This window comes from Ranitomeya variabilis, chromosome 1 (assembly GCF_051348905.1).
Source record: "Ranitomeya variabilis isolate aRanVar5 chromosome 1, aRanVar5.hap1, whole genome shotgun sequence".
In the NCBI taxonomy this organism is placed as follows: Eukaryota; Metazoa; Chordata; class Amphibia; order Anura; family Dendrobatidae; genus Ranitomeya; species Ranitomeya variabilis.
Window position 1 is genome coordinate 311,410,906 of NC_135232.1, and position 16,056 is coordinate 311,426,961.

Here is a 16,056-nt window from a genome sequence, read left to right on the forward strand (position 1 = left end):
AAAAGCCTAAAAAATTCCAGCCCTTTCGGAGACCCCGCTATAATCAGAAACAGGATTACAGGGGTAAAGGGAAGCAAGGTAGATGGAGCTACCAGAAAGGGGGAGACAGTAGACCCAAAACCAAAGACTCGAGTTACTCAGGTCCGAGGTCTAGCTACCATAGGAAATGACGCCATTAGAGTAGGGGGTCGTCTGGCCGGATTCCTAGAAGGTTGGAGGGGAATAACAACGAGTCCTTGGGTGTTACAGGTGGTGTCCCAGGGGTACAAAATCGAATTTTCCTCCCTTCCGCCCGAAAGATTTCTGGTGTCCAGCACACATCTAAAATCATCATCCCCCATGTGGTCGGATATACAGGACCTCCTAAAAATGGCGGCAATTGTTCCGGTCCCCTCCCAAGAAGAGTACAGAGGTCATTACTCGAATCTCTTCTCAATAACAAAACCATCGGGAGAGTCGAGAACGATAATAAATCTGAAGCACCTAAACAACTGGGTGGTATACAAAAGATTCAAAATGGAGTCAATTCGGTCTACCATTCCTCTGTTGGAAAGGGGTATGGTGATGTGCACTCTAGATCTAAAGAGTGCATATTACCATGTTCCCATTTACCTAAACCACCAAAAATTCCTGCGGTTTGCGGTAAACATGGAAGGGAAGATCTATCACTTTCAATTTCGCTGTCTCCCCTTCGGCCTGGCGTCGGCTCCCAGGGTTTTTACAAAACTTATGGTAGAGGTAGTCGCATATCTGAGAAATCGGGATGTGATGGTAATCCCTTATCTAGACGACTTTTTGATAGCGGCAGAGTCAGTAAACCAGCTCAGGGTCAACTGTCAGTTCCTCATCTCCACACTAGAGAGTCTCGGTTGGATTATAAATTGGAAGAAATCGGATCTAATACCGAAATCCAGAATAAAATTCCTAGGAGTCATGCTCGACTCAGAAACAAGAATGTCCTACCTTCCGGAAGACAGGCTAAAGGGTATAATAAAAAAAGTCCATCATTTCTCCCGAGGCCGAAATACGATCAGAGACGGGATGAGAATACTGGGATTGATGACGGCCTGCATCCCTTGCGTGAGATGGAGCCAGTTTCATTCCCGACAGCTTCAGCAGGGAGTTCTGAGGAGCTGGAACAGGAGGCAAAATTCTCTAAATCAAAGACTGAATCTTTCTTTTCAGATCCAGAGGTCTCTGGTGTGGTGGACTCTCTCCAAAAATCTCCGGGTAGGAGTGTCATGGCTTCAAACCCCAAGTGTGTCAGTCACGACAGACGCAAGTCAGGAAGGTTGGGGAGGTCATGTCCTAGGAAGATATTTCCAAGGTCGTTGGGAAAGAAAGGACAGCAAGAAGTCATCAAACCACAGAGTTGCATGCGGTTTGGAAGGTCCTAACGGCGGCACAACATTTGCTGAAGAACAAGCATGTAAAAATCTTCTCGGACAATACGACGACTGTAGCCTTCCTTCGACATCAGGGGGGCCCAAGACATCTGGCATTACAAGATCTGGCGGAACAGATCTTCAAGTGGGCAGAGAAGTCGGTGCGGTCAATCTCGGCTGTACATCTGGAGGGATCCAAGAACCAGTTGGCAGATTTCCTGAGCAGGAAAAGTGTATCCCCTACAGAGTGGGAACTGAACAGCGAAGTATTCAGGGATCTTTGTCATCGTTGGGGGAAGCCGACTGTGGATCTATTTGCTACAAAGCAAAACGCAAAAGTCGAAACCTTTTACTCCCTAAACCCCTGGGAAAGTCCAGCTGCGATCGATGCCCTGTCACAACCCTGGAGCAACGGTCTTCTCTATGCGTTTCCGCCTCTAGCATTGATTCCAAGGACACTCAGGAAAATTTGCGAGGACGAGGCCAAAGTCATCCTCATAGCTCCTCACTGGCCGAAACGAAGTTGGTTTCCATTGTTAAAAAAATTGTCAGTGGAAGAACCTCTCCTGTTACCAGTAAGAAAGGATCTTCTTCTACAAGGTCCAGTTCTACACCAGAACCCAGGAGCACTTCAGTTGGCAGCATGGATCCTGAACGGAAGATCTTGAGAGCAAAAGGTCTTTCAGATGACGTCATTTCTACCCTTCAAGCCAGCAGAAAGCCGGTGACATCTGCAATCTACACAAAAATATGGAAAACATTTTGTGGATTCTGTGGGGAGATGAGTTGATACTGACCATCCAGATATCCCGAAAATTCTTGATTTCTTGCAGTCAGGATTTCAAAAAGGTCTTAGACCAAGTACATTAAGAGTCCAGATAGCGGCCCTAAGTACATTCTTTGATTTTTCTCTATCTACCCACCCCTGGATTAGTAGATTCTCTAGAGCAGTCCAGAGGCTAAGGCCATTCATTAGGAAATCCGTCCCGCCGTGGGATCTTAATCTGGTCCTGAATTTTCTGTGTGATCAGTCCTGGGATATAACTGGAGACATAGATATTAACAAACTCTCTCTTAAAACCGCGTTTTTAGTTGCGATCACATCGGCAAAAAGATTGGGGGAACTACAGGCTCTTTCGGTACAGAACCCGTATTTACAGATCTTTGATGATAAAATAGTACTAAGGCTAGATCCGGCCTTTCTCCCTAAGGTCGTCTCCGATACTAATATGAATCAGGAGATTGTTTTACCGTCATTTTGCCAATTCCCTAAAAACCAAAAAGAGAGATTTTTTCATAACCTTGATGTAAGAGAGTCAGTACTCAGGTACCTTGATCTATCTAGACCCTGGAGACAGGACAATAACTTGTTCGTTCAGTTCAGGGGTTCAAATAAGGGGAAAAAAGCGTCTAAAGCGACTATCGCACGGTGGATAAAATCTACAATTGATTTAGCCTACAAAGCTAAAGGTTTGAATTCCCCGGTTAATCTTAAAGCCCACTCATCTAGGGCCATGGCCACATCATGGGCGGAGAAAGGGGGGGTACGGCAGACCAAATCTGTAGAGCTGCATCATGGTCTAATCTTAGTACCTTTTCTAAACACTATAAGTTAGATGTAGTTTCGCCTCAGTTGGCCTTTGGTAGAAAGGTACTTCAAGCAGTGGTCCCACCCTAAATACCATTCTCCTTTGGTATTTCTCCAGTGTGCTGTCAGGTGGTGACCTGGAAAACAGTAATTAGACTTACTGGTAATTGTATTTCCAGGAATCCATCCTGACTGCACTGTTAGTTCCCTCCATATTGTTTGATCTTTATACTTATGTGATGTAACATTTGTATGATTGATTATTTTGTTGTAATAAAACTTGTTTTTGCATCCATCCAGATGTGTTACTTTGGAAAAACACTGAAGGGTGGTAGGGGGAGGGTCCTTTTAACCTCTCGTGTTTCCTGTCCCATCATGGATAAGAAGGACGTCCTCCAGTGTGCTGTCAGGATGGATTCCTGGAAATACAATTACCAGTAAGTCTAATTACTGTTTTCTCCTTTGCCTCATTGGGGGACACAGACCGTGGGTGTATGCTGCTGCCACTAGGAGGCTGACACTAAGTTAACACAAAAAAAGTGACCTCCTCCCCTGCAGTATACACCCTTGTGCTGGCTCCCAGAGAACTAGTTCTTACTTAGTGTCCGTAGGAGGCATACGGACGGGTCTGCTATTCAGACCGAAAACCCTTTATTTTATTTTTAAATTTTTAAAATTTTTACATTTTTTTATTTTATTTTTTACAGTGGACGAAGGGGCAACGGATCCTTTCAAGTCTCCGATCTCCCCAAACCATTAACAGGCGAGTACGGAGAGTTTCGCCTCTCTGTATCATCTCCTGCGACGTGGGATGCCACGCTTGAGCTGATTCTTAGGGGCGACGGGTCCCTTGAAGGGCACCGATCTCCCCACACCTTCAACGGATGAGCACATGGAGTGTTGCCTCCATATATCCTCTTCCGCAGCCCTGTCTATTGCCGGACATTCAGCCCTGTCGCATCCTAGAGTATTCCCCTCTTGGTTGTACAGAGGCCCACCTCGTTGCGTCCGAGCAGCCCCCACTGCACCACCACTGTTAAAGCAGGATGGTACAAGGAGGCGGACGGTCCCTCCACCTCCCTCCTAAAGGGATGGTGGATTGAGGGTTTTCCCCCCTATCCCTGCACTGTCCTAGCCAGCAGCAGCACAGGAGGACCTGCAGCATCTGCCTTACCTTCCACCCAGCAGCCTCTCTGGAGGGCTCCTTTCAGTCGGTCTGGAGCGGCGCTGGGTAAGGAGGACCCATTCTCATTGCGTGGGCACCCATCGGCCCTTTCCTGCATTGGCGCCACAAATTTAGTCCCCGGCTTCGGCCCTGTTCTAGGCCGCAACCCCCGACTCCACCCATGCTATGACACGATGCGGAGGCTCCGCCCACCAGTCCTGGCACTTCTCGCACAGCATGAGAAGCGCCTCTCAAGTCTTGGGGGCCATCTTTCTCCCCCCAGACCACCGCAGCACTATCTACCATCAGGACAGAGACAGCAGGTGTTGCACAGGGTCCACGCAGTCGGAGTAACGCAGGAAAAGCGGGGACACAGACCTGGGTAAGGGAGCGCTGCATTTTGCAGATTGAATCCCTCCGTGATCCTCCTCCCTGCTGTAACCCCTTCTTTTCTCAACAGTAGCCCTTCTCAGCAGCCCCTAATATTATAGGGCCACATAGAAGGGTACATCATGTCCCAGCCTATGGCATCAAAAAAGTCTAACAAAACTATGGCTATATTCTTTACTTCATGCTCCTCCTGCCAATCTGCTTTTCCTAAGGCTCAGAGTTTACCGCTCTGCAATGCCTGTGACCCCAACTGCGCTCAGGAGCCCTCCGCCGCCACCGAGCCCAGTGTACCTAGTCCCCCTGAGTGGGCTTCGTCACTGTCTCAATCCATGCCTTCGCTGGCCAAATCCAGTGATCCTTCGGGGTCCCCGGCCAATCAGACATTGATGACCTATCCTAGGGATAGGTCATCAATGAAAAAGTAATGGATAACCTCTTTAAAGCATGTTTCACTCTGAAATGCTGCAGCGTTTCAGAGTGTAAAATACTTTGGCTGAGATCATACAGTCCAGCCAGAGCCTAGTATGGATCAGGCAGCATGCATCAGCTGTAAAGTTTACTGTAAAATGTATATTGCACCAATTTTTAGGATGTTAGGATTATTTTTTGCTATATTGACTATTATTCTCTTCCTTTTTAAATTAGTTCGCTTTGCACCATTTTCAAGTAAAGTAAGAGATCAGATTGAGTGTCAAAGAGAAGTTATGATGAGTAGTTTTTTTTTTTTTTTTACCTGTTGGAACTGCTGTTGCTCTCCCAAATCCAGCATTGTTTTTTTTTGTTCCTGAGCCTCTCTGTAACGGAGATATAGCCCCTCTTCCCAGTGTGTAATTACATACTCAAGTCTTATTAGTCAAGAGGGCATGAGCCTCAAGAAGAAATTCACAAGGAAGAGTTGAGGATCACCCTCCCATGGATAATAAGACAAGATTTACAATCAAAAATAGAGAAAAATTACCATCACTCAGAAACGTATGTGAGTGCTTGTCATTGTCACTATTATTATTTATGAGGCTGCCATCTCAGACGCCAGCACCGCAGCTCTTCGGTGACATTCTAATTGGATTACAGATTTATGTCAAGGGACGAACGGCCAAGTATAAGGGATATAGAGGCTCCGCAACAAAAAAAAACCCTCCACATTTGTGAGAACACCAGAATTTACACCAGGTACAAAATTACGTATTTATTGCAAGTGACAGGTTCTCTTTAAGCTGCAGGGATGGCTCTTGTCCATTAAATCTCAGCAGAGTATGTCAACGTACTGAAATGTAACATGCAATTCTGTTACCATCTATATAGCTTCCATTTTGAGGTGATGCTTGATCTTTTCATTTAAAGCCCCATTCACTTGAGATGACTGTAACTGGGAAATTGACAACTTACAGTTAGGGAATAATCTACCAAGTCTGGTCTAAAAATAATACCTGTAATTAAAAAAAAATTATACTTTGGACTGCTTTTTCTCTGTAGTGCTCTCCCTGTCCCCTGCCAGTTTCTTTGGATGACATGTGACTGCTGCAGCCAATCAGTGACCAAAGCAATGCCAACCTCATAACTGTTCAGTGGATATGGGTGTCTCTTTGCAGGGAAAATAGTTTAAAAGCCCCACCTCTGGCCTATTCATTCTTAAGTTTGCGGATGTTCTGCATTCGGACCACCACTGGTCACGAGTAGGAGTCGTGTTATAGTGGTATTTATTTATTTTACTCGTTTATAAAGCACCATTAACATGTTAGTGACCACCAATATGTCTTTTTACTGACCTCACATATCAGACAATAGCATCCTGCGATGGGTGAAAATGCAGCATCTGTCGGCTGTACGCTATAGCCGACATCTTGCTGCTTCAGCCTCGATTGGTGTTGGCACCAACCATGGCTTTTTAACCCCTTAGATGCTGCTGTTCATATTGACTATGGCATCTAGATGGTTAACAGAGCATTGGAACTCCCTCTTTAACTCCATCGGCACCCAGAGATCATGATTGTGTGGTCCTGATATTTGCCATGGCAATTCACGGACAAAAAACGGCCTTCGAGTCTGTTGGCTATAGCAGCCTGCTCAGAAGTTAGCAACATGTCGGTGGTAAAAATAAAACGTTTCCTTCCTGTCTTGCCACTTTGTAATAACTCCTGAAAAGCACCCGAAGGGTTAATAAACTACCTGATAGCAGTTTTGATTACATTGAGGGTTTTTTAAAATGTTCTAACTTTTGGGAATTTTACGACATACAGGTACCCCAAAGTCATGGCAAAACTTAATGGGTCCCTAAAAGAAAAAATAAGTTTTATAAATTTCCTTGAAAACTTAAAAATGACTGCTACATTTTTAAACCTTCTAACTTCCTAAAAAAATAAATGGATATTTTAAAAATGGTGCTGATGTAGCAGACATGAGGGAAATGTAATTTTATGTGGTATTACTATCTGGATTGAAAGGATAATTATTCAAAGTTTGAAAATTGCTAATAGAATTTTTTGTCAAATTTTTGATATTTTTATAAGTAAAAGCACAAAATATTGACATAAATTTACCATTATCATAAAGTACAATGTGTCATGAAAAAACAGTCTCAAAATCACTGACATTTGTTGAAGCGTTCCAGAGTTATTACCACAGAAAGTGACACTGGTCAGATTTGGCTCTGGTCACTAAGGAGTTAATTCCACAGTGCTTTGCAGACATTATCACTGGTGTCCCCATAGGGGCTCACAATCTAAATTCCCTAACCATATGTCTTTGGAGTGTGGGAGAACCTGGAGGAAACCCACATAAACGCATTTTTCTAGTTTTGGTTATAGACATTACCACAATGAATTTTAAACAAAACAATTCAGATGCAGTTGAAGTTCAGACTTTCAGCTTTCATTTGAGGGTATCCACATTAAAATTGGATGAAGGGTTTAGGAGTTTCAGCTCCTTAACATGTGCCACCCTGTTTTTAAAAGGGACCAAAAGTAATTGGACAGATTCAATAATTTTAAATAAAATGTTCATTTTTAGTACTTGGTTGAAAACCCTTTGTTGGCAATGACTGCCTGAAGTCTTCAACTCATGGACATCACCAGACGCTGTTTCCTCCTTTTTGATGCTCTGCCAGGCCTTCACTGCGGTGGTTTTCAGTTGCTGTTTGTTTGTGGGCCTTTCTGTCTGAAGTTTAGTCAAGTGACTAAACAAGTGAAATGCATGCTCAATTGGGTTGAGATCAGGTGACTGACTTGGCCATTCAAGAATATTCCACTTCTTTGCTTTAATAAACTCCTGGGTTGCTTTGGCTTTATGTTTTGGGTCATTGTCCATCTGTAGTATGAAACGACGACCAATCAGTTTGGCTGCATTTGGCTGGATCTGAGCACAGTGTGGGTCTGAATACCTCAGAATTCATTCGGCTGCTTCTGTCCTGTGTCACATCATCAATAAACACTAGTGACCCAGTGCCACTGGCAGCCATGCATGCCCAAGCCATCACACTGCCTCCGTCGTGTTTTACAGATGATGTGGTATGCTTTGCATCATGAGCTGTACCAAGCCTTCGCCATACTTTTCTCTTTCCATCATTCTGGTAGAGGATGATCTTGGTTTCATCTGTCCAAAGAATGTTCTTCCAGAACTGTGCTGGCTTTTTTAGATGTTTTTTTAGCAAAGTCCAGTCTAGCCTTTTTATTCTTGATGCTTATGAGTGGCTGCACCGTGCAGTGAACCCTCTGTATTTACTTTCATGCAGTCTTCTCTTTATGGTAGGTTTGGATATTGATACGCCTACCTCCTGGAGAGTGTTGTTAACTTGGTTGGCTGTTGTGAAGGGGTTTCTCTTCACCATGGAGATTATTCTGCGATCATCCACCACTGTTGTCTTCCGTGGGCACCCAGGTCTTTTTGCATTGATGAGATCACCAGTGCTTTCTTTCTTTCTCAGGATGTACCAAACTGTAGATTTTGCCACTCCTAATATGGTAGCAATTTCTCGGATGGGTTTTTTCTGTTTTCGCAGCTTAAGGATGGCTTGTTTCACCTGCATGTAAAGCTCCTTTGACCACATGTTTACTTCACAGCAAAACCTTCCAAATGCAAGCACCACACCTCAAATCAACTCCAGGCCTTTTATCTGCTTAATTGAGAATGACACAACGAAAGGATTGCCCACACCTGTCCATGAAATAGCCTTGGAGTCAATTGTCCAATTACTTATGGTCCCTTTAAAAACAGGGAGGCACATGTTAAGGAGCCGAAACTCCTAAACCCTTCATCCAATGTTAATGTGGATACCCTCAAATGAAAGCTGAAAGTCTGAACTTCAACTGCATCTGAATTGTTTTGTTTAAAATTCATTGTGGTAATGTCTATAACCAAAATTAGAAAAATGTTGTCTATGTCCAAATATATATGGACCTAACTGTACAAACTCCTTACAGATGTGTGGGATGCCATGACTTTGTGTGGTCGGTATAACCCTTTAAGTTAGAACATTTTAGGAAATTTGACTTAGTTGATGTAAAATTTTGCAGTCTTCCAACATAGGTTAATTACATTTTTTTTTTGTTGTAGCTCATTATTTTTCATTTATTCTGTTTTAGTATGGTGATTATGACGCATCTGTACACAAACGTGGATTCTTGGCAGAGGAGGAGCTGCTTCCTAAAAGGGTGAGTTAGAACTAGTTGAGCATTTAGTTTGTGTCAGGTTGGCCATATATTTTGAAAGTCAAAAATGGTCAATTTAGATCACTTTCAAGAACATCGTCTTTTTGTGACAGAAGTGTGCTAAATACAGACCCACAGAACATACTGTATCTGTTGACCAGTTGGTTTGTCATGTTAGATTTCATTCTTGTTTGGTGCTGTAGTTAGTCATTCACGATCAGTTATTGAAAGCCCAGTCCAAGACACAGATCAAGGCAGAGATCAGTCGGTTGTTTTGTCCAAGACTACAACCATTACAGACCAATGCTACACAACTCTTACAGAAAGCAGCCATGTTAAATCACTAATGAATGAGCATCTTTAGGCTATGTGCACACATCCGGAATTGCCGCGGAAATTTCCACGGCAAGTCCTGGACTCCTTGCCGCGGGTAAAACGCATGTGAAATTGGCATGCATTTTCCCGCTAAACTGTAGCGTTTTGCAAGCGTAATTAGCTTGCAGAATGCTAGCGTTTTCCAAGCGATCTGTAGCATCGCTTCAAAAACTGATTGACAGGTGGTCACACTTGTCAAACATAGTGTTTGACAAGTGTGACCAACTTTTTGCTATTGATGCTGCCTATGCAGCATCAATAGTAAAAGGATCTAATATTTAAAAAATAAATTGTTATTCTCACCTTCCAACGGCGCCAGATCTCCTCGGTGGTGCACGCGGCGGCTTCCGGTCCCAAGGATGCTATGCGCTAAGGACCTTTGTGACGTCACGGTCATGTGACCGCAACGTCATCCCAGGTCCTGCGCGCATAGCAACCCTGTGACCGGAAGCCGCCGCGTGCACCCGCTGAGAGGCGAGAGGACTCCAGGGGCCTTCGGAAGATGAGTATATCATTATTTTTTATTTTCATTCTTCAAAATATGGTGCCCAGTCCGTGGAGGAAAGTCTCCTCTCCTCCAGCCTGGGTATCATCCGCACATGATCCGCTCTTCCCGCATGGTGGGCATAGCCCCATGCGGGAAGTAAGCGAATCAGTGCATGCCTATGTGTGCGGAATCGCCGCGATTCCGCAAAATTAATGAACATGCTGCGTTTTTTTCCGGAATCCGTTTCCGCTCCGGAAAAAAATGCAGCATTTGCACAAAAATTGCGGATTGCATCCTAATAAATAGAATGCTTAATGTAAGTGTTTTTTTGCATTTTTATAGCGGAAAAAACGCAAAAAAAAGCTGAACGTGTGCACACAGCCTTAGGGTGTCCTCACACTGCTCCAAGGGTGCGTATGTCAAATGTATCTATAGGCGGGATGTTTCCATTCTCGTCATGGAGGCTGAGAGGTGTGCATGCGACTGTAAGGAAAAATCTGCTGTGAATTCCTGAAAAGATGGCTATAGCTTGTTGTACTTTTATTTAACTTTGAAGCAAATAGTCTTTTGTCACTATATAGGAACACATTGACATAAATCAGGAAATCCTCCCAATGTTTACAATCAGCATACACTGTGTGAATAGTCCTTTAGTCTCTGCACATGGTCACATAAGGTAAAGGCGACGTATCTTCAAGCCAATATATATATATTTAGTGCCAATACTTCCCTGATATTAGGTGACAGGACCTGATACTGTGTACTTATTGCCAAATACATTATTATTGCCATGTGACTGAGCACGAAGTTCATTTCCACATCCGCGTGACACGTCCTAGTGAAGTAAGTTTTTTTGTTTTTTTTGTACAGCTCACTGACCCATAAGGTTTCTGTGAACAATAGACAGATTAGTTTTAAAAATGGCTCCATGTCTTTGATCCATGAGCCTCAGTGCATGCCACTCGTCAGGCGCTCCTGATTCATTAGCACGTGCGCCTCTTAATGAATAAGGAGCGTCTGACTCAAACACCCCCCTCATCAGGACTGCCAAGAAAATCGGGGGTCTTGATCAATGGGGGCCATACTGTGTACTCTAGGGTTTTATTTTAGTTTTTAACTGATACTGTAAGGCCATGTTCACACTTTGCGGTTTTTACCGCGGAACCGCCGTGATTTTGCCGCTGCGGGTCCGCTGCAGTTTCCATTGCGTTTACATTTACATGTAAACCTATGGAAACCGCAAACCGCTGTGCACATGCTGCGGGAAAAACCGCGCAGAAACACAGCGGTTTACATTCCGCAGCATGTCACTTCTTTGTGCAGAATCGCTGCGATTCTGCACCCATAGGAATGCATTGAACCGCTTACTTCCCACATGGGGCTGTGCCCACGTTGCGGGAAGTAAGCGGATAATGTGCGGGTGGTACCCGGGGTGGAGGAGAGGAGACTCTCCTCCAGGCCCTGGGAACCATATTTGTGTGTAAAAAAAAAAAAAAAAAAAAAAAAAAAAAGAATTAAAATAAAAAATCATGTTATACTCACCTCTCAGCGCTGCACGCGGCCGGCCGGTCAGAGTTGCTGTACGAACAGGACCTGCGGTGACGTCGCGGTCACATGATTGTGACGTCACGAAGGGTCCTTCTCGCACATCATCTTTGGAACCGGACCGCCGGGTGCAGCGCCGAGGAGATCAGGACGTCAGAGGGTGAGTATATAAACTTTTTTTTTTTATTTTAACATTACTATTGATGCTGCATATGCAGCATCAATAGTATAGGCGGAAACCCGCAGCGGGAACCGTGGAACAAACCGCGATAAATCTGCAGGGATAACCGCAGCGGTTTTGCCCTGCAGATTTATCAAATCCGCTGCGGGAGAACCCGCAGAGGTCACCCGCAAAGTGTGCACATAGCCTAAGACTTAATGGATAAAGAAACTCCATATAGTTATTATACCTGTCTCGGTAAAAAAAAATCCAAAAAAGGATGATAAAAAATGGATGCAACTAGGAATGATGCCGTAGAAAGAATCGTTCCGTTTCTCTCCGATGGTAAGATCACACTGTTGTGTGAATATAGCCTTAAAGTGTAGCCAAAGCCTTGCGCATTGAGTTTTGTTACATTGCTTATTGTTTGTATCACTCAGGTAATAAACCTATATCAGATGACTCCAGAGATGTGGGAGGAGAGGATCACTGCGTGGTATGCAGAACACCGTGGGCGCACCAGGTAGGCTGGCACTCACTGTTACTGTTTGTTGTGTCTCTGAAAATGAAAATGAGCCGTATACAATTATTTTTTTCAGAGATGAAGCTGAAATGGAATACCTGAAGATAGCACAAGACACGGAGATGTATGGAGTCAATTATTTTCTAATACGGGTGAGAAATGGTTATTTGAGACCTATGGTTATGTATTTCATTTGACTATGATATTTGACAGTCAAGACATAAAGACCATCTCCCTCTTTGATGGCGTTGAGTTGACCACTTATTAAATAGACAACCTAGAACGTAACTGTAGAAGAAATCAGCGCACATAGGGTCTTATCAGACAAAATAAACAATCTATCCAAATTGCACTAACCTGATAGATCTAATGTAATGACATATAGATCTCTTTGAGAATATCAAAGTAGATCCACAGGTCCGTAGGCGACCGTATCAGATGTGAAGAGGTAGAAGGTTTGTGGATGTAATCCGCGCTGCCGATTAAAATACAGGACCAAAGATATCCAAATGAAGGAAAATGGTTTTTATTTCAACGCATTTTGAAGTTCAAGTGACTTCTTCCTCAGGAACACAACCACATGAATACAAGGACAGGTAGAAAATCAATTTGTATAGCCATTTCTACCTGTCCTTGTATACATGTGTTTGTGTTCCTGAGGAAGAAGTCACTTGAACTTCGAAACGCGTTGAAATAAAAACCACTTTCCTTCATTTGGATATCTTTGGTCCTGCATTTTAATCGGCAGCGCGGATTACATCCACAAACCTTCTACCTCTTCACATAAATAGACAACATGTAATTTTTCATTTCTAGAGGCTGCAGATGGTAAACCTGTAGTTAGCAGTTGCTGATTAGGATATTATCAGTCTAAGAAGGGAGTTGTCTACATGATACCATTCTTACAAAGCTAAGTAATGTGCAGAAGGTTTTGTTGTAACTGTTAAAGTGATGTTCGGAGGCTGGAGTAGAGAACATTTGTTTTGTTTTTTTTTACTTGGATGCATGACATTAATGTAATATGTGTTTTTGAAAGGGGGGGTGGTCTGGGCCATATGGATGAAGGGTGTACAATTATTTTTTAAATGTTCAACTTTTATCCCTAGAGGAAAAGAAGGCTTAGAAAACACAACCTTTCTTATCACAGCATTTTTCTGTAGTCTTCAAATTTATATAATACTTTGTTTATAATAACATTATTATTATTCATTTTTATAGCGCCATTTATTCCATGGCGCTCTACATGTGAAAAAGGAGCATACATAGACAAGTAGAATAAACATGAGCAATACAAGACACACACAAGTACAGGAGGAGAGATGACCCTGCCCGCGAGGGCTCACCGTCTACAGGGGATGGGTGAGGATACACTAGGAGAGGGTAGAGCTGGTCGTATTTTAGATTATTTAATGCTGAATTTTCTGCACTTAACAACAAAAAAATCATTGTTCATTTTCCTTTTTGTAATTTGAAACCCAAGAACAAGAAAGGCACTGAACTACTACTAGGAGTTGATGCCTTGGGACTCCATATTTATGACCCCGAAAATAGATTGACCCCTAAAACCTCTTTCCCTTGGAATGAAATTCGGAATATATCTTACAGTGATAAGGAGGTAACTCCCAACCGCATACTTTTATTTTTTTATGACAGTCTGATTATTTATGTTGCTGTTTCAATTTTTGCATTAACAGACTATTATTCTAGGTGGGCCATGTATATGGATACACCTAAATAAAATGGGAATGGTTAGTGATATCAACTTCCTGTTTGTGGCACATTAGTATATGGGAGGGGGAAAACTTTTCAAGATGGGTGGTGACCATGGCGGCCATTTTGAATTCTGCCATTTTGGATCCAACTTTATGGATATCATAGTACAAGCAATAAAACATAATGGCTTACGAAGCTTCTGTGCTTGAAATAAATTGACTTTGTCATTGCAATGGAATATAGAGCCATTTTGGATATGTAAAAATCACTATGGCAACCATTGATCCCAAAGTGTTTATTGAAATGAAAAACATGGAACGTATGGAAAAGCCCTGTGAACTTTGTCTGTCTATCCAATATTCTAAACATTTTACCTGGATTTTGTATGCTGAATGTTGGGCTCCGCTCACTCTTAAAGGGAATCTGTCACCCCATTTTAGGTCTATAAGCTAAGGCCACCGCATCAGGGGCTTATTTACAGCATTCTGTAATGCTGTAGATAAGCCCCCGATGTATCCTGAAAGATAAGAAAAACAAGTTAGATTATACTCACCCAGGGGCGGTCCCGGTGCGGTCCGGTCCGATGGATGTTGCGGTCCGGGTCCAGCGCCTCCCATCTTCTTACGATGACGTTCTCTTCTTTGCTTCTTGTCACTGCTCCGGCGCAGGCGTACTTTGTCTTCCCTGTTGACGGCAGAGCAAAGTACTGCAGTGCGCAGGCTCCAGGGCCTCTCTGACCCTTCCCGACGCCTGCGCACTGCAGTACTTTGCTCTGCCGTCAACAGGGCAGACAAAGTACGCCTGTGCCGGAGCCGCAACAGGAAGCAAAGAAGAGGACGTCATCGTTTGAAGATGGGAGGCTCTGGACCTGTACCGCGACGCCCATCGGACCAGACCGCCCCAGGGTGAGTATAATCTAACTTGTTTTCCTTATCTTTCAGGTTACATCGGGGGCTTATCTACAGCATTATAGAATGCTGTAGATAAGCCCCTGATGTTGGTGACCTTAACTTATAGGCCTAAAATGGGGTGACAGATTCCCTTTAAGAGCTTCCATTTCATCTGTTATGATTTTGTGATTGATTTTTGATTGGATTCTATTAACCCCACTTGACTTGTAATGGCGGCAGCAGCAGAATGCTTCAGGACGCAATGGAAGCCTGACATAAGATAAATAATTCAAGTCTGAGCAGATCCACAACTTTTACATATAAATAGTACTCTAATAGATCTGTATATTTCTACCTAATGTGTTATGACTGGCATGGTTACAAAGCCAAAACCTCAGTAAGTTTGGCAATAACTGAAGAAAATTGTAAATATATATGAAAAACGCATGATTATGTAGATGAGGCACTATTGAAAAAAATGGAAATGTCCAGCTCTTACCCAGAGGAACAGTCTCCACTTTTCAGAAGATGCATGAAAAGGCGTCATACAGATGACCTCGTCGGTGTACAGTGACTTGAAAAAGTATTAATTTCCCATGAACTCTTCCACATTTTTTCACATTAGACCCACAAACTTAAATATATTTTATTGGGATTTTATGTGATATATCAACACAAGTAGCAAGTATGTGTGAAGTGTAAAGGAAGTGATCCTTAGTTTGAAATTATGTTAAAAATATAAATCTGACAATTTTGACATGCATGTGTATTCAGCCCCCTGTAGTCTGATACCCCAAAATCCTGAGTGACCAGTTGTCTCCAGAAGTCACATAATTAGTAAACTGAGATCACCTGTATTTAATTTATTCTCCGTATAACTACAGCTGTTCTGTGAAGGTCTCAGAGGGTTGTTTGAGAACATTAAGGATCAAACAGCATCATGAAAATCAAGGAACACACCAGACAGGTCAGGGATACAGGATATAGGGAGAAGAGTAAAGCAGGTTTAGATTGTATAAAAAAAATAAATATATATATAGCCCACTCTCTGAACATCTCATATAGCAATGTTCAGTCCATCATCCCAAAATGGAAGGAATATGGCATAACTGCAAACTTACCACGATATGGCTATCCACCTAAACTGACATCCCAAGCAAGGAGAGCACTAATTAGAGGAGCAGCCAAGAGG

At 43.0% G+C, this 16,056-nt stretch overlaps 1 protein-coding gene across 4 annotated transcripts in view; it reads left to right on the forward strand.

The window, feature by feature from the left end:
* Nucleotides 1–16,056, forward strand: part of NF2 (NF2, moesin-ezrin-radixin like (MERLIN) tumor suppressor) — a 117,810-nt gene that overhangs the window by 24,767 nt on the left and 76,987 nt on the right. For all 4 annotated transcript variants that reach the window (XM_077296936.1, XM_077296960.1, XM_077296945.1 and 1 more), the window contains exons 6-9: nt 9,106–9,174; nt 12,179–12,261; nt 12,338–12,413; nt 13,742–13,876. In XM_077296936.1, the coding sequence (XP_077153051.1) occupies nt 9,106–9,174; nt 12,179–12,261; nt 12,338–12,413; nt 13,742–13,876 (363 nt within the window). The remainder of the gene's footprint in view (nt 1–9,105; nt 9,175–12,178; nt 12,262–12,337; nt 12,414–13,741; nt 13,877–16,056) is intronic.